We start from the raw sequence: 22,379 nt of genomic DNA on the forward strand, positions 1-22,379 counted from the left end.
TTGTTGATATTATATACATAACAAAAGTCGTAGTTGAGGATTACGATTTAAATGCAAAGTTATGGCATGTGACTATGATATTAATTGTATTTGAGACTTTAATTTATAAGGGATTTGATTTTCTCACGTTGTATGAGAATTGAATTCTCATGTTGTGATTCAGTTAGTGGTGAACCTCATATTTATTGAAAAAAAAAAAATTATACGCAAATCAAAAGATCACAATATTAGAATTGAATTCTCGTATAACATAAGAAAATATTTTTTCTTAATGAAAATCACGATGAAAATCACATGTAATTCCCAGTGTACACAAGTCTTTCTTATCAAGCAGTAAGTAGTTAATTAACGCTTTATTGTTTGTTTAAGCCCTTAAGATGTGGACTCCTCTCTGCACACTTTCTAATTACATGATTTTTAAAGTCTAAATCAATATAACATTGAGAATGCAGTCTAGTCATGACAAAAGGAATGGATCCATTCTAGAGTCCAAGTTACAAACTGTATGTAAAACAACAGCAAGGAACAGGGCAGCTTAAGTCTTGGGTCATTCCAGCACTCAACATACATGTCATTTATAAATTCACAAGCTCACATGAGATCCAAACAGCTGAAATCATTACATGACAACATTTGTACATAGAGCATAGGCAGAAAACATAACATTCATATTACATCTCTGTCCAATTAATTAAATAAATAAATAACAACATGACTATAACATGCATTCCACATTCCATGAAGATTACCATTGCTCAGCACCTGCAAAATAAGCAGCCCACAAAGGGGTGAGACAAAATCTCAATTAGTGGCAAAGAATGCATCAAAACACATAGTGCAACTCAAGGCACACAAATACAACATTATGCAACAGTTCAGCATTATCTTATTAACATGAAGCCATGGGGACCGTTCTCCATCAATGATATTTTGGTCTTTTAGCCACATGAAACCATGAATGAGGATTGCGCCTTCCTCAATGGTTAATTTGTTTTTACATTAGCGTGAAGCCATGGTCCATGGAGTGTGAGTTACTCCATGGTAATTCAACTTACAACAACATACAAATATAATATTCAGGCACTCAAGGTAACACCATAACATTTTACATCATGGAGATAACGTGTTTCTTAGTTAGATCTGTCAAAACGGGCCAGAGTCCAAGGGTCAGCCCTTCATCCTCATTTTTTAGCCCCATTTTTTTCAGCCCACATTTAGTAGGGTTATTTTTGACCCTAGCCCCACTGACCCTCATTTCTTTTGGGTTAACCCAATAACCCTACGGGCCAGCCCCATCCTTTTTCCTCTGAACCCTAATTATCTGATTTCTTTTTCTAGTTGAGGTTATATTCCTCAATTAATCCTAGCTACACGCCGACCAACATACGTACATATAGTAATATAATTCAGTTTGCTCCAACAAATCACAAATTATACATACATTCAGCAACATAATCAAGGTACTTATATTTTCTTTTCCATGACTTTAACATGCAGTCAAAATAAGAAGCACTACAAACCCAAAACAGCCCTCCTAAGCCACCAAACCTTTCTCCTAACTCTATTACTGAAAGCTCAAGAAAGATAAAAGAGTCCTATGATTTACCTTCGTGAACCTCTTCCAATGGCGAAGGATTTTTCAGCACCCAAACTCTTCAAAGAACGCAATGTTTTCCATAACTCAGATGTCTCCCATTCAGTTACCAATTTTCTAGCATTTGTTGCGAAAAATAATTAACAGCACTTAAATAAATAATTACTTAATACATAATTTAATGACCAACAAACAATAAGTTTTTACTATAACAAAAAATCATATTAAGGTGAAATCGGAATGTCACAGCGACCAAAACTAAAGTATGAAATAAAGTTAGATTACCAAAAAAAAAAAAGTATGAAATAAAGTCATGTACAATATGTGAGAGGTTTTTCACAAGTAAATAATTAGGGTTTCATTTTTCCTAATTTTCCTAATTCTCAAAATTAGTTAAAATTCAATTTCTTGATGGATGGTAATTAAAAGTTATAATAGCACAAAAATACTAAGGCAACAACGTAGCTTTGTAGAAGAAATAACTATAAATTACTTACATTTTACACCCAAGGTAGTTGGTAGTTATCGTTCATATTCTCTCAGAACAGCGTACACAATCTCATCCTATGAAGCTCAACATATATTAGAATTAATTGTAATTGAATTATTGAATTAAAAATATTTAATTATCTCTGTTGCGACTTCAGTAAGCGCACCAGTCGTACAAGTAATAAAGTGTATGAATACGAGATTGTTCCCACGAGAATTAGAATTCCAATTACTAATTTGCTATTTTCGCTTAAGTTGGATAATCAATTAAGAGATTTGAATGAAATCTAAATTCAAAATTAAAACAAAAAGATAAACTTTGAATTACTAGACAATCAAGAAACACAATTAGGAGTTCGATTTCCCCAAATTTCTCATTAATTCCCCTAAATTAGTTAAAACTCAATCCCTTGCTATTCTAACCCTTTACTCCCTTAAAAGAATCCTAATTCCTTGGTATTTCTCAAAAGGATTTAAGCATTAATATCAAGAATAATAAAAGTGGCATATGGCACAATTCATATATATACCAACGTAATGATGTATGAGTCAAACTAAATTTATATACCAAAATTCATATGGCACAGTTCCTAGAATCATACAAATTAATGATGTATGAGTCAAATCAAATTTATATACCAACATCATTATTGTCATATACAAATTATAATTCAATCTATAAGAACAACTCATAGAAGGCATTAAGCAAAGACACATTCATTCAATATAAAAAGAAAAAATTACATTAAAAATTAATTCAGAAACATAAAGATTCAATTGGGTTCCCTAACTACAAAAAAAAACTAGTCTGACATAGTGGAATCAAGAAAACAAAAAAGCTTCCACAAACTCCATTGATGTTATGGCACAATGAATCTTCAAGGTTGAAGACCTCTTAAGCATTATGGAATAAATATTTTGATGATGACAAAGGGTTTACAAGAAGTCTCAAATTGAAGATGGAGTTTGAAGATACAAGTAGTTAGGTATTTTTCTAGAATTTTGTTACACACAATATTATATCATATAATATCTTCCTAAGCTCCAATGCATATCATTGCATTTCATGCATTTAATTTCATATTAAATAATAATGATTAGTTTTGTTTGTTATGGTTAAGATTTAAAATTTGAGTAAATCAAATAAGTATTATAGGTTTGGTTAGAATTAAAAACTAAATCAATTAGATATTCAATATAACTAAAATTAAAAAAAAAAAGTATGTTACCTTTTCAAATTTTAATAAGGAAAGCAACAAGTAAAGCAATTTGCATTCACGTGGATGCACAAGTTACTATAAAAAATAAATAAAATAAAAAAATTGGTTTTTCAAAATTTAATGTAAGTGGTCTGCATTTGTATCTACTTTTACATGTTTGAACTTTAAACTTTACTCATCTTTCCTTTTCGTAATATATACGCCGGTCTTTAGTGCTTTCTCACAATAATAATAATAATAATAATAATATAAAAAGAAATAAAAAAAGAAAAGAAAGAAAGCTATCAGGTAAAGCTATTAGTTATCATATACATTCACGTGACTTTCAAATCAAAAAGCAGTATATAAAGAAAATAATAAACAAATAAGAGATGTTACTTTTACAAAAAAAAAAAAGAAGCTCAATGAAAAAGAAAAAAAAAGTTCTCACTCTCTCTGATCGTCCACATACAACAAAACAACGCTCATTCATTTTCTTTAGGAAACAACTTGAACAGAACCTCTTCTTCGACCTGCACACAGAAGCGAAACTCATTTCTCTCGGATAATCGATTTGAAGGCACAACAAAAGAAAAAGAATAGCAAACTCTTTTTCTCACTTTCTCTTTCTCGCGATTAATTTTCATTTTTCTTTGTGGTGGCTGCATATTGTCTTGGGAAGAATTTGAGGATCTTTGATAAAGAATTTAGGGCTACATTGTGGTATTTTCTAACCAACTCAAATCTTTTATGAATCTTTGATTTGAAGCATTTAATCTGAAATTTCTAGATCTATTAGTCATATGCTTCAAGGATTTTGAGTGGTTTAATCTGAATATTAAATCTGTTGAGTTGTTTATTGATTTAGGGATTTATTGTTAAAATTCTGAATCTGATTTCTCTATTCAAATTGTGATATTTTATTTTAAATCATATTTCTTGGTACTCATTGATTAGAAAATTAATTGTCTAATATACAAGCTCCTTGATGCAGTAATTTTAGAGATTTTGATACATATGTCATTGGTTTAATTTTCTGCATATGGCATAAATTTGTGGAGCTTAGTTTGATATTACCGTGATATATTTGGTGTGATAAGACATTGTATTTTTGGATTATTTCACTTGTTACAATTCTGAAAAATTCTGTATTGGTTGTTAAAGTGGAGTAGTTGCAAGCTGTAAATCTGTCCTAGATGTGTGGGTGCAACTGTGTGGGTTGGTGACCTTGTGCTTGGCTTGAGAGTGTGTCTCAAGGCCTGGAGCCTCAAGAATCCACTAGAGAAAGTGGAGGTCTTGTGAGAGAGGAGTTGGTGAACTCCGTAGGTTCGGCTTGAGATTATTCTCAGAGCTTGGAGCAGTGTAGGCACTAGGAAGGTTTTTGATATCTTGTTTGATTGCTTGTGTGACGCGTGTTTGTAAAACAGGTACACTTGTGATAAATAAAATATATGCAGCTACTTCAGTATGGACGTAGCACCCTACTTAGGCTTAGTGGGTGTGAACCAGGATATATCGTGTTTTCCTTGTCTCTCTGATTTAATGTCTGAATATTTTGTTTAGAGACTGACAATTACACTGATTATGGTTTGAAAGTGTTGTAGCACCTTATAGGTTCTGATATAATTGTTGTAGCACTTGAACTAATTTCTTCTGGTATTTGGAAATTAATATTTTTCTGTTTTGTTTAAGAAAATTACATTACTGCGTTTATACTCTATAAATTGCTAAGGTACGCTTTCTGTTACTACATTGTTCTTAGCATTGTGAAAAATTATTTTGGGCATATAGGGACCGAAGAAAAATTGTGTAATTGTTTACTGAATTTAAAAAGTGTTTGAAAAAATTTAGAACACCTATTCACCCCCCCTCTAGATGTTCCGTAAGCATCCTTTGTAAGAAGCCACTTGCCCAACAAGTGGTATAAGAGCTTCGTGCTCTGAGTGATTGGCCATTGCCAAAGAGTTAAAGATCCTATGGCTTCTTTCCATCAGGATATTCCTCTTGAGGGTGGTTCCACCTATCGCCCTCCGTTTTTCAATGGGATTGATTATCCCTACAGGAAAACAAGGATGCAGATTTTCCTTGAGTCAGTAGATCTTAAAATTTGGTATAGTGTAGAGGAAAGATATCAACCTCCAACTAGACTAGATGACAACGGTAAAAGTGTGCTTAAAAAATACACAGAGTTTAGTAGAGCAGAATTAGAGAGTGCCTAATACAACTCAAAAGCAAAGAACTTAATGGTTAATGCACTTGGTAAGGATGAATACTACCGAGTATCTTCATGTAAGACCGCACGTGAAATGTGGCTAATTTTAGAAACAACCCATGAAGGTACTAGTGAAATAAAACGTTCTAAACAAAATGCATTATCTAGAGAGATTGAGCTCTTTGAGATGTATGATGGTGAGTCTATATTTGACATGCAAAAACATTTCAGGCATATAGTTACATCAATGAATGCTTTAAATATTTTTCATGATGATGAACTGTTAGTTAACAAAATTTTGAGATGTCTTACTAAGGAATGGGATGCAAAGGCTTCGGCAATTTATGAAGCTAAAGATCTCTCCACAATGTCCATTGCTACCTTATTTGGAAAGCTTCAGCAGTACGAGTTGGAATTAAATAGAAGGGCTAACCGTGACCTTAACAAGAAGAAACAAAAGAGATTAGCTCTCAAGGTATCATCATCTTATTCAAAGGAAAGCAAGGAAAGTAAGAAAAGTACTGATACTTCTTCAAGTGAATCAAGCACCGGTGAAGACGATGAAATGACAATGTTCGTGAAAAAGTTTAACAAGTCGTTCACCAAGTTCTTCAACAAGAAGTTCAACAAAAGGAAAAGAAGGGCCAACAACCCAAGTAGAAAAGAAAGCAATTCAAACAATGCTTGTTTTGAGTGTGGAAAGGAAGGTCACTTCCAAAAGGACTGCCCAAACAAAAAGAATAAATATGAAAACGACAAGTTCAAGAAAGGTAAGAGCAAAAAGAATAGAGCTTACATGGCATTTTCGGATGACACTTCAAGTACTACAAGCTCCTCATCAAGTGAACAAGCTAACCTTTGCTTAATGACACAAATTGAAAAAGATCAAAATGAGGTACATTCTAGCCATTCTTCTAGTTCTATGTGGAATTTTGATTCGGTATGTGATTCTAATTCAATGTGTAGTTCTAGCTCCTCTTGTGATACCTCTTCTATGGTTGGTCCATCATATGATGATTTGTTGTATGGCTTATAAATGTTTGCAAGTTGAAAATGAAAAATTAACCTCTAAGGTTAAGAAAATTAAAAATGAGAAAAATTGTTTGCAAGACAAAGTTGATAGTTTGACCACCATTGTAAATGATCTAATGAAAGACAATTAGGATCTTAAAAATGAAAATCTTTTCATGAATTGTCTTATTGGATCATGTGATGATGTGAATCCCCCTTCCACTATTTCATGTACTAAATGTGTTGAATTATCTAATGAAGTAGATAGGTTGAAAATAATGGTTGATAGAATGACTAGTGGGAGAGACAACTTGAATGTCCTCCTTGGTAAACAAAGGGTTGAAACTACTAAACATGGACTTGGTTTTCAAAAACCTCCCTTTGCTCAACCAAGAAAGACAAACCAATATCCTCCTACGGTCATGTCTAACTTACCATTTAAGAAATGTACATATTGTTGCATGAGTGGTCATCTTGTATATCAATGTAATATTAAGAAATATGGCCTAAAAGGAACTAATCTTAAGTGGGTTCCTAAGAGGACTATAGATGTGGGAAACATTGCTTCAACATCTTATGGACCTTAACCTAACACATCTAGCATGTTCTTTAGCCTCAAGGTTAAGAACATGATATATGTTCCTAAGAAAACTTAGTAAGCATGTATGCATCATGTGCCATGGACTGTTTTATTTGATAAATCATTTCGCACATGATGTCTAGTTGTTATTTGGTGTTTAATATGACATGCATAGACTGTTTTTGACACATCTTATGTTGTACATGTTCAATTTAAATGTTCTATATGTGGACAGAAAGCTTACTTCATGCACTACATGCATATATACTTGAAAAATTCACTGTTTTACTCTTATATTCAATTCTGTCCAAATAGGACAGCAAGATCATTTGCAAGATCTTCCTTTATAAAATGTCAATTAGCAATTTTTTAGGAAATATAAAATTGTTGTGTGAATTAGATTACATGTTTTATATGATAAATGCTTGATTTTGCTAATGTGCCTAGAAAGGAAAGTGTGGAAGATTATCTTGTAGGTGTTTGAGAGAAATTGGAAATGAATGAAAAGATGAAGATTACATTAAAGATGCTAGCAAATTGAAGGATCTCTTAGATTAAGCCCAAAAATTGCAAAGAATCAATACTTGATACAAGACAAGGGTAATCTTTGGATATATGATATGCTTGTTATATGCTTTATCCAATATTGTTCCTTGCTATATGCTATAATTGATTTTGATGATGTCAAAGGGGGAGAAAATATGAATATCATCAAATTTAGCTTATGAGTTTATTCATATTGTAAGTGGGAGTTTTGAGAACATATGTATGCCTTACTTTTGATTAGCATAATAATTCTTAGAATGCATATGTTTAGGGGGAGTATGTGATTACATGATTTTAATATCTTATGCTACTAACCTTTCCTTTCTCAATTTGAGTTTAAGTTGCCATCATAAAAAAGGGGGAGATTGAAGACCTCTTATGCATTATGGAATAAATATCTTGATGATGACAAAGGGTTTACAAGAAGTCTCAAATTGAAGATGGAGTTTGAAGATACAAGTGGTTAAGTATTTTTCTAGAATTTTGTTACACACAATATTATATCATATAATATCTTCCTAATCTCCAATGCATTTCATGCATTTAATTTCATATTAAATAATAATGATTAGTTTTGTTTGTTATGGTTAAGATTTAAAATTTGAGTAAATCAAATAAGTATTATAGGTTTGGTTAGAATTAAAATCTAAATCAATTAGATATTCACTATAACTAAAATAAAATAAAAGTACGTTACCTTTTCAAATTTTATTAAGGAAAGCAGCAGGTAAAGCAATTTGCATTCACGTGGATGTACAAGTTACTATAAAAAATAAATAAAATGAAAAAATTGACTTTTTTTCAAAATTTAATGTAAGTGGTATGCATTTCTATGTACTTTAACATGTTTGAACTTTAAACTTCACTCTTCTTTCCTTTTCGTAATATATACGCTGGTCTTTAGTGCTTTCTCATAATAATAATAATAATAATAATAATAATAATAATAATATAAGAAGAAATAAAAAAAGAAAGAAAGTTATCAGGTAAAGCTATTAGTTATCATATGCATTCACGTAACTTTCAAATCAAAAAGCAGTATATAAAGAAAATAATAAACAAATAAGAGATGTTACTTTTACAAATAATAAAAAAAAGAAGCTCAATGAAAAAGAAAAAAAAAGTTCTCACTCTCTATCGTCCACGTACGAAAAAAACAACGCTCATTCATTTTCTTTAGGAAACAACTTGAACAAAACCTCTTCTTCGACCTGCACACAGAAACGAAACTCATTTCTCTCGGATAATCTATTTGAAGGCACAACAAAAGAAAAAGAATAGCAAACTCTTTTTCTCGCTTTCTCTGTCTCGCGATTAATTTTCATTTTTCTTTGTGGTGGCTGCATATTTTCTTGGAGAAGAATTTGAGGATCTTTGATAAAGAACTTAGGGCTTTATTGTGGTATTTTCTAACCAACTCAAATCTTTTATGAATCTTTGATTTGAAGCATTTAATCTGAAATTTCCAGATCTATTAGTCATATGCTTTAAGGATTTTGAGTGGTTTAATCTGAATATTAAATCTGTTGAGTTGTTCATTGCTTTAGGGATTTATTGTTAAAATTCTGAATCTGATTTCTCTATTCAAATTGTGATATTTTCTTTTAAATCAGATTTTTTGGTACTCATTGATTAGAAAATTAATTGTGTAATATACAAGCTCCTTGATGGAGTAATTTTAGAGATTTTGATACATATGTCATTGGTTTAATTTTCTGCATATGACATAAATTTGTGGAGCTTAGTTTGATATTACCGTGATATATTTGGTGTGATAGGACACTGTATTTTTGGATTATTTCACTTGTTACAATTCTGGAAAATTCTGTATTGGTTGTTAAAGTGGAGTAGTTGCGTGCTGTAAATCTGTCCTAGGTGTGTGGGTGCAACCGTGTGGATTGGTGACCTTGTGCTTGGCTTGAGAGTGTGTCTCAAGGTCTGGAGCCTCAAGAATCCACTAGAGAAAGTGGAGGTCTTGTGATAGAGGAGTTGGTGAACTCCGTAGGTTCGGCTTGAGAGTATTTTCAGAGCTTGGAGCAGTATAGGTACTAGGAAGGTTTTTGATATCTTGTTTGATTGCTTGTGTGACGCGTGTTTGTAAAACAGGTACACTTGTGATAAATAAAATATCTGCAACTACTTCAGTCTAGACGTAGCACCCTACTTTGGCTTAGTGGGTGTGAACCAGGATATATCGTGTTTTCCTTGTCTCTCTGATTTAATTTCTGAATATTTTGTTTAGAGACTGACAATTACACTGATTCTGGTTTGAAAGTGTTGTAGCACCTTATAGGTTCTGATATAATTGTTGTAGCACTTGAACTAATTTTTTCTGATATTTGGAAATTAATATTTTTCTGTTTTGTTTAAGAAAATTACATTGCTGCGTTTATACTCTATAAATTGCTAAGGTACGCATTCTGTTACTACATTGTTCTTAGCATTGTGAAAATTTATTTTGGGCATATAGGGACTGAAGAAAAATTGTGTAATTGTTTACTGAATTTAAAAAAAAAAATTGAAAAAATTTAGAACACCTATTCACCCCCCCCCCCTTCTAGGTGTTCTGTAAGCGTCCTGTGTAAGAAGTCACTTGCCCAACAAAGGTTTGCAACGTAATCTTGAATCTGACTCGTCTCTGCCTCTCGAAAGCATGTACTACGTGCTTCTATGATCAAAGCTCTGCTGTTAGCCGTCAAGTGATATCAGTTTCCTCTGAAAATTAGATTAAATATATGTAGGAACCCTAACTTTGGTTGAAAATCCCATAATGGGCTTTAGTTGGGTCACAATCGGGTGTTAAAACGCTGTGGAGAGCATTAAACGCTCATTGGCTGAATTCAATCTATGTTGCAAAGCGTTAAAACACTCTGGAGAGTGTTAAAACGCTCTCGTTCAGTAGTTGAGTCTCTCTTTTCACGTTGTAGAGCATTAAAATGCTCTTTTCCAGTAGCTCAATGTGCATTTTTCATGTTCAGAGCGTTAAAACACTCTCTTCCAAAATGCTTCCCTTTTCCTTTATGCATTTTTTGATCCCATTCTAACTCAGTTTTCACCTACAAAACAACCAAGGATCATGCACATTAGTCAATAATTCAAAAATTCGTGTTTTTTATCCAAATAATCATGAGTTTCCATGCTTTTGACTATATAATAACGTGATTTCAGTTCTTAAAACATGATAAACTATGGGTCTATCAATCTCATTTTCTAATTCAATTTCTTTATGCTTTCTCGATTGTATTTTTTTTTTTAAATAGTTCATCAAACAAATATAATTCGATTGTGAATGAATCGATCCATTTATTCACTTTACATATGCTTAAATTAATTTTGGTTATGTATTAAACACAGTAATAGAGTGTGAAGAATATTATGGATCTGTTTCTTGAGATCAGAATCTGACTTAGTGCATATCAGTTTATCACCCAATGGCCCAAATTGTCGGGCCCAGCTTCATGATTAAAGCATCATTAACATAACCTAGCCCAAATGATTGAAGTTTAACAAAGCCCAATTTCAGAGGAACTAGAGTGTTGAAATAATAAGTAAATAAAAAAAATAGAATAGACAAATTAGAGTGTTAATGCTTGCTCTTACCTTTAAATTAGTATTTGAAATCAACTGTTACGACAAAAAGAATGGTGATCTTTCATTGATTCCTTTTGTTGTTTAATATCCTCTAAATTTTTAAGTAACATCATATAAATAATTATTTTTAAATTTTTATTAATGGATAAATCTAAACATCTATACTTATTAATTTAATTAAATTCTAACATCAACGCTTTACTTCATACCTTTTAGTTGTTTTATTTTGAAATATTATTATTCAATCCAATAGAATAATTCAATCTCAATTGAAAAATTAAAAATTATATTAAAAAAATCATTATATCATGTACTAAGCAGAAGTTTTGTTTACATTGTTATCTATATTGATAAAAATTTAGACTAGTCTTATATAAATACTAGTACTATAAATAGAATACAGATATATTTCAATAATATAAAGTAATTAAGTGAAATTATAAATTTTATTTAAAAGCTTATGAATAAAAACTTTGAGGACTTAGAAAATATATAATAGGACTTATAAATATGTATCTATATATATATATATATATATATATATATATATATATATAAAAGGTATTTTGATTTAAAAAAAGGAATTTTACTATTGCTTTTTTTTTCTCTGTTTAAGATTAATATAAATAGTAATGCATGTATTTTTTTCATAATTGATTACAATTAGTATAGTTTTAATTGTGAGAACAGGTTTGTGACAGACAGCTTTGCTAAACTAATTATAAATAATTAGTTTACTATTGCTTTTTTTTTCTTTGTTTAAGATTAATATAAATAGAAAAATATTTTTGCAGTTAATGCAGATAAGTTATCTGCATTTACTTCCAAAACAACATTGTTTTGGGATTGAAAGATTAGAAAATTATAATTATAAATACTACAATAACCCTGAAATAAATTAAAATTACAAAAATACCATGATTTCCTCCCCAAAACGACGTCGTATTGAGCTTACTGCAGATAACTTATCTGCAGACAGAAAAAAGCGAACCCTAATATAAATAGTAACGCATGTATTTTTTTTCCATAATTTATTAAATATTAATATACTTTTAATTGTGAGAACAGGCTTGTGACAGACAGCTTTGCTAAACTAATTATAAATTATAATGATTGACGGAGCTTTGATTTAAGAGTATAACATTAGTTTATTTAAGCAACTTGCGTATAAACCAAACCTCTTTATGGATTGAAATGTGATGTGCATTTAAAACACGTTATCCAACTTAGGAGTTTGTTTAATATAAATAGCGTGCCAAGAATTCCAATACATTGACCACTTCATCATTTTCTAATTATGATTGCTATGAATTGATAAAAATAATGATATGAGACAATTCATGTTGAATGATTTGCAGTTAATTAATTCTTGAATTAGAGTGAACGTCAAAATCTTACAATGACATAATTGAAAGGAGTTGAACGTATTTACATCCAGGGAAAGCTTTTCTGGAATTATACATCACGACAAAAGTTAAATAATGCTATTTGCAATTAATCTTTCACGTTAAATAATGCTATTTGCAATTAATCTTTCACATTTCAATTTCACCCTCAATCATATATGAATTTCCTAATGAAATATATTTCTATACTTACACACTAACAAACACGGACACGTTTTTTTTTAAATTTGTGCGACACGTGTCTGAACACGCTCCGACACGTGTCTGACACGCTCCGACACGTTCTGACACACGTCTGACACGTGGTCAACATTTTGGGACACGCAGTCAACGTTCCGGTACGTTTTTTCCAACACGCTTTTTCGACACGCAATCAACTTTTTTCAACATGCGATCAATGTTTCGACACTTTTTTTTAGGTCTAAATTTTATTTATTTATTTATTGATATCCTATTTTATTTTATTAACTAAACATAAAAAAATAATTTATAAATCAATTTTTTCTGTTATGAAATTTGACATGAAAAATTAACAAAGTAAGAAAAATTATTTTTGTTTATATTTATATTATGAAATTTGAATATTTAATTGTTTATATGACTTATTATGGGTTGTTATATGTATTAAATATAAATTATATTATATATATTAAAAATATTATTTAATATCAAAATGTGTCACAACGTATCAAAATATGACATTTTTTAGAATTAACGTGTCGGCGTGTCGTGTCTCATGTCAGTGTCAGTGCATCATAGCTTACACATGATGTCGATTTTCAATTTAGTTTGTTTATAATTTTTTATACTTTAATTCTTATATGCATAATTATTTTTAATTTGGTTCTTGTCCTTTGTTGTGTTATAATATCATTTGTTAGAGTTATAACATATCAATTAAAAATAAATGTCATGTACATAAATGATAAATATTATGCGTATTAGAGTTAAGTAAGTGATAGAAGGACTTCAATTCGATCCGACCAATGTCATCTTAAGTAGGAGTTTAAAATCTTAATCATTGACTCGCCTCCTCGTCTCAAATAAGTAATTAGGATCGATTTCCAAAACAATATATATATATATATATATATATATATATATATATAGGGCATGATATTTTTACACCGATGTAAGAGTTACATTGATCTACTTGTATCCAACGGCTCACATTACTAAAAAATTTAAACCATTAGATATAAGTGGGATCAGCGGACAAGATTAAGTGCATGTTTGGATCCTCTTTTTTTTAAGCTAGAAGCTACTTATAAGTATAAGCTAGGTCAAACAGGTTTTGGAAAAAACTCTTATTATGAAAAGCTCTTTTTTTATAAAGAAGAAAAAAGCTGAAAACTAAAAGCTTCTAGGAGGAGCCTTTTTTTTAGCTCTTATCTGTTTTTCTTGAATTGTGTGATTTTCTTTTAAATGAAGAGTTATAAAAATAGAGAGAGAAATAATTTTCTTGAAACATGTGCTTTTAAGTAATTTTTAAGCTAAATTTTTTATGTAATTACCAAACAGCTTTTAGAGCCTGTTTGGATCCTCTTATTTTTAAGCTAGAAGCTACTTATAAGCTAAAGCTAAAAAAAAGAGCTTAAAAAAAGAAGCTAAAAGCTGTTTGGAAATTACATGAAAATTTTAGCTTAAAATTTACTTAAAAGCACATATTTCAAGAAAATTATCTCTCTCTCTATCTTTATCACTCTTCATTTAAAAAAAAACACACAATTCAAGAAAAACACAGACAAGAGCTTAAAAAAAAGCTCCTCCTAGGAGCTTTTAATTTTCAGCTTTTTTCTTCATTATAGAAAAAAGAGCTTTTCATTATAAGAGCTTTTTCCAAAACCTGTTTGGCCTAGCTTATGCTTATAAGTAGCTTCTAGCTTAAAAAAAAGAGGATCCAAACAGGCACTTAGCTTCTTTTTTTAAACTCTTATTTTTAGCTTTAGCTTATAAGTAGCTTCTAACTTAAAAATAAGAGGATCCAAACAGGCTCTAAGCGAATGTAACTTATACTGGGGTAAAATGATCCTAATTAACAATATATATATATATATATATATATATATATATATATATATATATATATATATATATATATATCGTGATCAGTTCAATGCATGGGTGGGGCTATTGACATTAATTTTTATTTATCGTGATCAGTTCAATGCATGGGTGGGGCTATTGACATTAATTTTTATTTACGTACACACCTTCATAATTGTATTTAATTTTAATTTTCTTAATTACCCTTAATACTTTCTACATTATTGTCTATTCATTTTTTACATTAGTTGTAATTAAATTTTTTACTCTTTAGAATACGACATGAAAATATATTTTAAAATATTCTTATATGATAATATTATTTCTCATAAGGTTATAAATAAATTAAATTCTGAAAATCATCTTTGAATAATTAAGTATTTTAATTATTTTATATATTATCATCATTGAATAATTAATTTAGTAAAAAAAATTTAAGCCTTAATATGAAATAAAATTTATGCTCCGAAAAGTTTATATTAAATTAATTATTAAATCACTTACTGATTTTTTTTAGTGAAGATTTTATAACGTAAATATTTCATTTAGCTCATTTTTTAAATGTAAATTCTATTGTATTTTCAACAAAATATAACTTAGGGGGCGTTTGGTACAAGATAAATTTTTATTTGTCTGGGAATCTCGATTTTCAAAAATATAATTTTTGCATTCAAAAAATTTAAAATTTAAAAAAATTCAATTTCCCAGGAATCCCTCAAAATCCCGCGTACCAAACGCCCCCTTAGAGTTTTCTGTTCTTTATATAATAACATAAATTATCATAATTTTTTTTTATTTTATATATTTTAGAAGTGTGTTATTAATAGATGAGATTTTTTGTTTAGATACGAACACATTAGATTTTAATTATATCAATCATAAAAACACTTACATCTAATAATTAAAGAAAAATAAATTTTGAAAATATAAAATGAATCTAAGAAAAATATTCACGAAATTAACGTTTAAAGTAACTAATAAAAGTTGTAAACAGATAAAAGAGTGTACGATTTCTTAAAAAATGTAAAATTATTTTACTTTGATATGATTGTTGATATATTTAAGAAAGGGAAAAGTGTGTATCATTTTAAACGATGTAAAGTTGTGTCATTTTAAGTGAGGGAAATAGATAGATAAAAGAGGAAAGAGAGTGGACAAAAAAATATAAAGGTGTGGGTCCCACCTCTTTGTGAGAGTGAAAGGATATAAGTTGTGTCATTTAAAAAGATAAACATTTTTTCAAAATTTATAATAGAATTATGTCCAGTTATTTAGTGTCATATTACTGAGAGTATTCTTATAAATCCGTTATCCCCTGTGCAAGTAGGCTTACGTTACCATATTAGTCATTAGAGATGTCAATCAGTTGAGCTGTGTACAAAGTGATTTAAAGTTTAAATATATTAATTAGGGAGGGGTTATATTTACAACTTACAAACTCTTACAATTATATTTTAACCGTTGATTTTCGCCAATCAATGGTTGTCATTTATTGTGATTAATAATTAATTAATAAATTTATTTTGTGAAAATCTTAACCGTTGATTGACGGAAATCAACGGTTAAGATATGGTTGTAAGAAATTGTAAATGAAAATAGATTGTAAGTATAACTTTCTTCAATTAATATAATTTTAATATTAATTTATTTAAATAAGAATATTAAAGTTTGGAGGATAATTGCTACTTAAAAATGTTGCATAGTATTTTTTTACTGAAAATAACATTCAACTATATAATTATATACTTATTCAAAGATTATTGGAGAATAAAAGTTAATTTTGATTTTATAAAAAATGATATTAGCATATAAGAATATCTAAAAAGTATTGACCTGTCTTATTTTAAAAAAAAATTATTTTTCCTGTTTGAACTCAACACCATTCATTAAAAGAACGTAATGATTAATTATATCTCATTGTAGAAGATAAATTATATATTCATAAAAATATATGAAACTCATATGCGTCTATGTGAGGAAAAGAAAAATAAAATAAAATTAAGAGTCACAGATATTTCTATATATGTGTAAGAAATAAATTTATTTTTTTTACGATACTTATAAGATAAGTACACAAGACATAAAAGGAGAATCTAACATTCTATATTAATTTTATTATAAATATGATCAACGCATCTACGTCAGCTTTCTGCATCCTAACTTGGGGAATTCCCAATGGGCTTCTCTTTTTTATTTTTTATTTTTATTTTTTGAATTTTTGAATTTTTTTACTCATCAATGATTAAGGGGATTCCTTGAACATAGTCCTAAGCAGTCACAGATGTCTCCACAGCAAGTTTGGCAGGATAAGCAACTTCTGATTTTATGTCAGCTTCCCACAGTTCAGGCAGTGCCTCCTTAAGGTTGTGGATGCTTTCTAACGCATAATCTGCACCTTTTATTCTCTGAGATGTGCCAACCTGTGTGTATGTATGTATTAATCAAATTATTTGAGGCTCATATTAGTTTGGCACATAATTTGGCAATATGTTCCATACTACAAAACAAAATTACACTTGACTTACCAGCACAGTGTTAAGACCCACACGTTTTCCAGCTTGTATGTTGCGGACACTATCATCAAAGAACAACTGAAAGTGACATACATGAAACAAAGTAAATATAAGAAAGAAATTAAGATGCAACAAAATTAGATTGTAAGTTCAATAGGGGGTGTGGTTTTCTTACAGTTCTTTGTGGATTAAGGTTGGCTATTTTGAGAGCTAACTCAATGGCATTTTCTGATGGTTTGCAAATAATTGGTGTCTTTGGTAAAACTGCACTTGGATTGGGTTGAGCAAAATGTTCAATGATGTCAAATATTTGGAAGCTACTAGTACTGTTTTCTGTGGTTGGATTGGTTGTGCTTGAACCGACAAACTCAATGTCATCTTCGTCATCAGAGACAGTGTTCTTGTGGATTGGATTAAGGGTCTCAAAGCATATAATTCCTTCAAAGCAGTCTTCTAATCCAAGCCTGCTAAGTGCCTTAGCTGCATGTACTTTGTCTGAGTTTGTGAAGATCTATAGAGAAAAGAATAGAAGACTCATCAGATTATATTCAATTATGTTCTGTCTTGATTCTACTACTTGCTTCCATTTGGTTATAAAATAACTTACAAGTTTCCTGTAGGGTAGGCTCAGCAAGAGGTTCCTCAAAACTGGGTCTGGTTTCAAGTTCTCATAAGGTAATCTCCCATGAACATAACTGAAACGGCAAAAATTCAAAAATCAATGTCAACACTTCAAAACACACATAATAAAAATAACACATTAGCAATTTAGGGGGGGTTATAAAGTTTTTAAAAAATGTACCTATGATATTTATCATAATCAAAGTCATATCCAATTGCCTGAAATGACAACGAAACAAAAGAATCATAGGTTATGAGTGAGTTCTGAATTGAACAATGAATTCCCATTTTGAATAAGGAAATGATCAAATCATACCCTTAGACCAGCCATAGTTGTTCCATAGTTCTTGTAGAGAAGGTTGGACAATTCATTAATTTCGCTTCTATTTATGCCAAGCTTCTCGACCATATAGTCTAGATCAACAGTACTACTCATGTCAGCACCCAAAAAAAATGCAGCAATGAAGAGCAACCGATAACACTATTGGCAAAGAGACTCTTACCTTTAATATTTTGGCCGCATGCTTTTGCTATACCAGAGCTTAGTGGATACAAAGTATCATCTAAATCTGCAGAACAATATCAAAGTTACAACCACAACCAGATGAAAATTCCAGATTTTGCAATTAATGAACGAATGATTAGCTAACTAAAAGGCTTACCAAAAAGAAGGCAATCATATTTTGGTCTCTGGGCCTGTCTGAAGCTGTCATCGTACTCCATTTCAAGAAGAAAACCTTAAACAGACAACAAAAGGAAGTGAACACTTTGTTGCATGATAACATGAACTTATCAAAATTTATATGGGAATTGATTGTGATTCACAACCTACAATCATCATGGCTTTAGCAATAAAAATAAAATAAAATGGTTTTATTGACTCGGATTAGCACCAAAAGTAGAAAACACAGTATAAAGGCAGACAATCAAGGTGGTAATCCAATCTATTTAGGATAATGCTTTGTTTAGATTCTGAGTGGACAATCCACGACCAGTGAAATAGATTGAATTAAAAAAAAAAAAAGTGCAACAGTATCCCTTTGAGGCACAGAACTTTAAGAAACATAAGAAAGTTCAAAAGCTTCATTCAATTATTATACTTCGTAACCTAAAATAAAGGGACCCCCAAGAAAGAAAAGCATATAGGAAGTGGCACAAAACCAAAAATCCGTTATTATAATCCTTTGATCAGAGTTCATGAGACAGAGAAAACCCCTTTACAAAGTGCATCAACTTTTGGAATCATTCAATCACCCATTTGACAAACTCTCTGGATTAAACTGAATATATAATCAAAATCAAAACTTTTAATAGCAATGTAGATTTTTGAAGCCTCATAATAAAAAGAGAAAAAAATGGGGGTAAACATATTGTCAAGAACAGGGGTATGGTTATCAATTCCGATCATTTGTTCACTGCTGAATGAATTTTGAGAATTCAAAAAGCAAAACTTCAAAAACAGACTCATGATTTAGATGGGTATTATTTTTTGAATCAATAAGAACCAATGGTTAGAAGGATTATGGACAATGAATGATGAATGAAACAGAGAAAAACTTCAAAAAAATGCTAAGAGAACATAAGAACAATTGAAGTCATTGGCTTACCAGAAAGAGAACAATGAATGGATGAAGAAGAGGGTATAAAGAAGCAAATATTAGAGAGCAATACGTTACAATGGTAATTGAACGATGCAAAGGTTAAGAGGGAGGAGAAACCAGATCGCCTGTAGAAGTATTTATAGATAGATAAACGGTTGCTTGTAGAATATTTTGTATATATTCTATAAAATATTCTATAATAGAATATTATTTATATTTTCATATAATAGAATATTCTTTTTCTTTTTATAGAGTATTAGTTGTATGTAACTATTTAATTACATTAATACTAATATCATTCTATAGAATATTCTTTTTCTTTTTATAGAGTATTAGTTGTATGTAACTATTTAATTACATTAATACTAATATCATTCTATTTAATATATATATATATATATATATATTCATTTTATTATTACACTCTATATATTATTATTATATTACATTAATTTATTATTCGTTCAGTTTAAATTTTCAACTACAATAACCAATAAAATTGACACAATCATTACCTTGATTTTTCACTTCTCTAAGAAAGTGACAGCAAATTTAAATTTGTAGAAGGCTTTTATTTTTATTTTTATTTATTTATTTTTGCCTTTAGTACCTTGATTTTTTATTATAGATTTCATGAGTCCTATTTAATACAGGAGTACAAAACATTTAGTCATATTGAACTAAGCATACAATGGTTAAATAGATAATAAATTGGTAGTGAATTTTTATTTTTTTATTTTTTTGTGTAAATGGTAGTGAAATTTTTTGATAATGAAAGTATCCCTCCTCGTATATTAAACTGGTGGGTAAAAGTAATTTTAAGTTGTTTCATAATAAAGTTTGTCTCTTTCTCTCGTAATTATAACCTCGTATCTCAATCAAATGTGAAAACCATATGTAAAGTTTTCATACATGTTAAGTGTATAACATTTAAGTACAATAAATGTAATTTTTTAGATTAATCTCATTTAAAAGTTCTATCTGGATAAATATTATACAAATACAAGATCCAGAATTAAAGTTTTCACAATGAAGCAAAGCCTTAGTCCAAAAAGACTGTAAGCTCCATAATATTAAAAGCACCATGACAGACAGCAAGCTCCATGACAGCCATCAAACTGCATAATATTAATAGCCTTATCTCATCAAAACTCCTCAACATTAAACATGGCAGCTCTATTACTTTGCCTCCAAGACAAAGCAAACTTGATCACTAAGTAACATCTCCTCAACTGCTCATCCTTCCACTATAAATACATACCTATTAACACTAAGGTATATATCTTCTTCTACATAATAAAACCTGCTTGGACAATAACTGACTTGAGCGTCGGAGTGTCTTGCAGGTACACCCCATCACGTTCCATAGAAGACCCATGGGTTAAAGCTGCTCCAAACTCTAAACTGCAAGATGCTCTGACCCAAAGAGGTTCCAAGTCTTTGTGTAGAGGAAGATCACATGATCGACCAAGTTATAAAGATTTGGTTTGATCAGGTTCCATCGTGAGATTTTGAGTACACCAAAATGTTTTTTTAAAAGCTTGGCATTTTAATTTTTTTAGTTGTGATAAAACATTCCAGACTGTGTCAACAGTCTTCTTCAACTAGTCCAACTTCTATTTTTACACTAATCCTATTGTTTGGATTAAAAGAAAGAAAAAAAAAGAGCGAATTGTTAAAACTTTGAAAATTTCTTTTTATTTTTTTAAAACAAAAAGAGAGATATAAGTAGAGAAGAAAGGAATGTTCAGACCAAAAATTCAAAATATTTCTTCTCAAGTTTTTTAAATTTCAAATTTCAAATTTTGAAATTTTTGTTCTTCTTTTATTTTTTTATTTTCATTTTTTCCCTCTCATCCAAACTATATATACACAATAGCAATCTCTCTATTAAAGCTTTATTTGCTAAAAAAATATAAAAATGGAAAATGAGTGAGTTAGTTCGGTAAAATGACATTTTAAATTATACCTTTGACAGATATACTAAGGCCCAATGGCCCAATGGCCCATATGTATCCAAAACAGAATTCAACAGAATTCTGTTAACCCAATTGTTAGTTAGTTATAAATAGTGAGTTAGCTATTATTAACAGATCTAAGTATAAATAGATCTCAAGTGTAACTGATCAATCAAGCTTTTCATAATTCACTTTTGCAATTACAGTTTCTTTCTCTTTCTTTCTCTCTCTCTCTGATACCTTTCATGGTATCAGAGCATACTCGATCCATGGCTGTGCAAACCACCACCATTCACACGTTCTCTAATCCAGTGTCTGTTAAGCTGGATGAAAACAACTTTCTACCTTGGAAGCAACAAGCTTTAGCCACTATCAAAGGCTATGATCTTGACAAGTTCATCACGCAAGAAGTGCAAGATCCCACACCTGCTGCAAATAACACTACTGGTGAAAGTGTTGAAGGCAATACTGCAACAACCAATGGAGGCACACAAACTTCCAGTACACAAAAAGCTGCAAATGATCACCAAGATCAGCTACTGATGTCATGGCTACTCTCCTCAATGTCAGAAACTTTGTACACTCGTATGGTAGGCTGTTCAACCTCATTCCAAATCTGGCAGAAACTAGATGAATTTTTTGTCTCTCAAACAAGAGCAAAAATCAAGCAACTGAAAGTACAGTTGAAGAATTCCAAGAAAGATGGAGATGTATCAACATACCTACTCAAGATCAAGAAAGTGGTAGATTCCTTAGCAGCTTGTGGTTCATCAGTTGATTCTGAAGATCACATAGAAGCTATACTTGATGGCTTGAATGAAGATTATGATTCGTTTGTCACTTCTGTTATTTCAAGGACAGATCCTTACACGGTTGGAGAAATTGAAGCTCTCTTGATGGCTCAAGAACAAAGATTAGAGAGGCATAGAAAAAATGTAACAAATACTCTTCAAGCCAACATGGCTCATCTTCAAATGAGAAGATCCAGTAATTCTTCAAACTTCAGCAGAGG

The 22,379-nt window shown here is 30.3% G+C and overlaps 1 protein-coding gene across 1 annotated transcript; it reads right to left on the minus strand.

Moving 5' to 3' along the window:
- Positions 1-16,686: 16,686 nt before the first annotated feature.
- LOC133298872 (uncharacterized) lies at positions 16,687-19,532 on the minus strand. The gene is made up of 9 exons (XM_061498253.1): positions 19,416-19,532; positions 18,471-18,545; positions 18,312-18,377; positions 18,125-18,222; positions 17,990-18,027; positions 17,795-17,882; positions 17,363-17,698; positions 17,200-17,265; positions 16,687-17,094 (listed from the first exon to the last, which is right to left on the minus strand). The coding sequence occupies exons 2-9, from the start codon at positions 18,529-18,531 to the stop codon at positions 16,942-16,944; spliced, it is 906 nt and encodes a 301-aa protein (XP_061354237.1). The 5' UTR covers positions 18,532-18,545; positions 19,416-19,532; the 3' UTR covers positions 16,687-16,941.
- Between the last annotated feature and the right edge of the window lie 2,847 nt (positions 19,533-22,379).

The sequence above is a fragment of the Gastrolobium bilobum genome, unplaced genomic scaffold (genome assembly GCF_033153095.1).
Source record: "Gastrolobium bilobum isolate Gb01-03AN ecotype WA unplaced genomic scaffold, APGP_CSIRO_Gbil_v1 utg54096, whole genome shotgun sequence".
Classification (NCBI taxonomy): Eukaryota; Viridiplantae; Streptophyta; class Magnoliopsida; order Fabales; family Fabaceae; genus Gastrolobium; species Gastrolobium bilobum.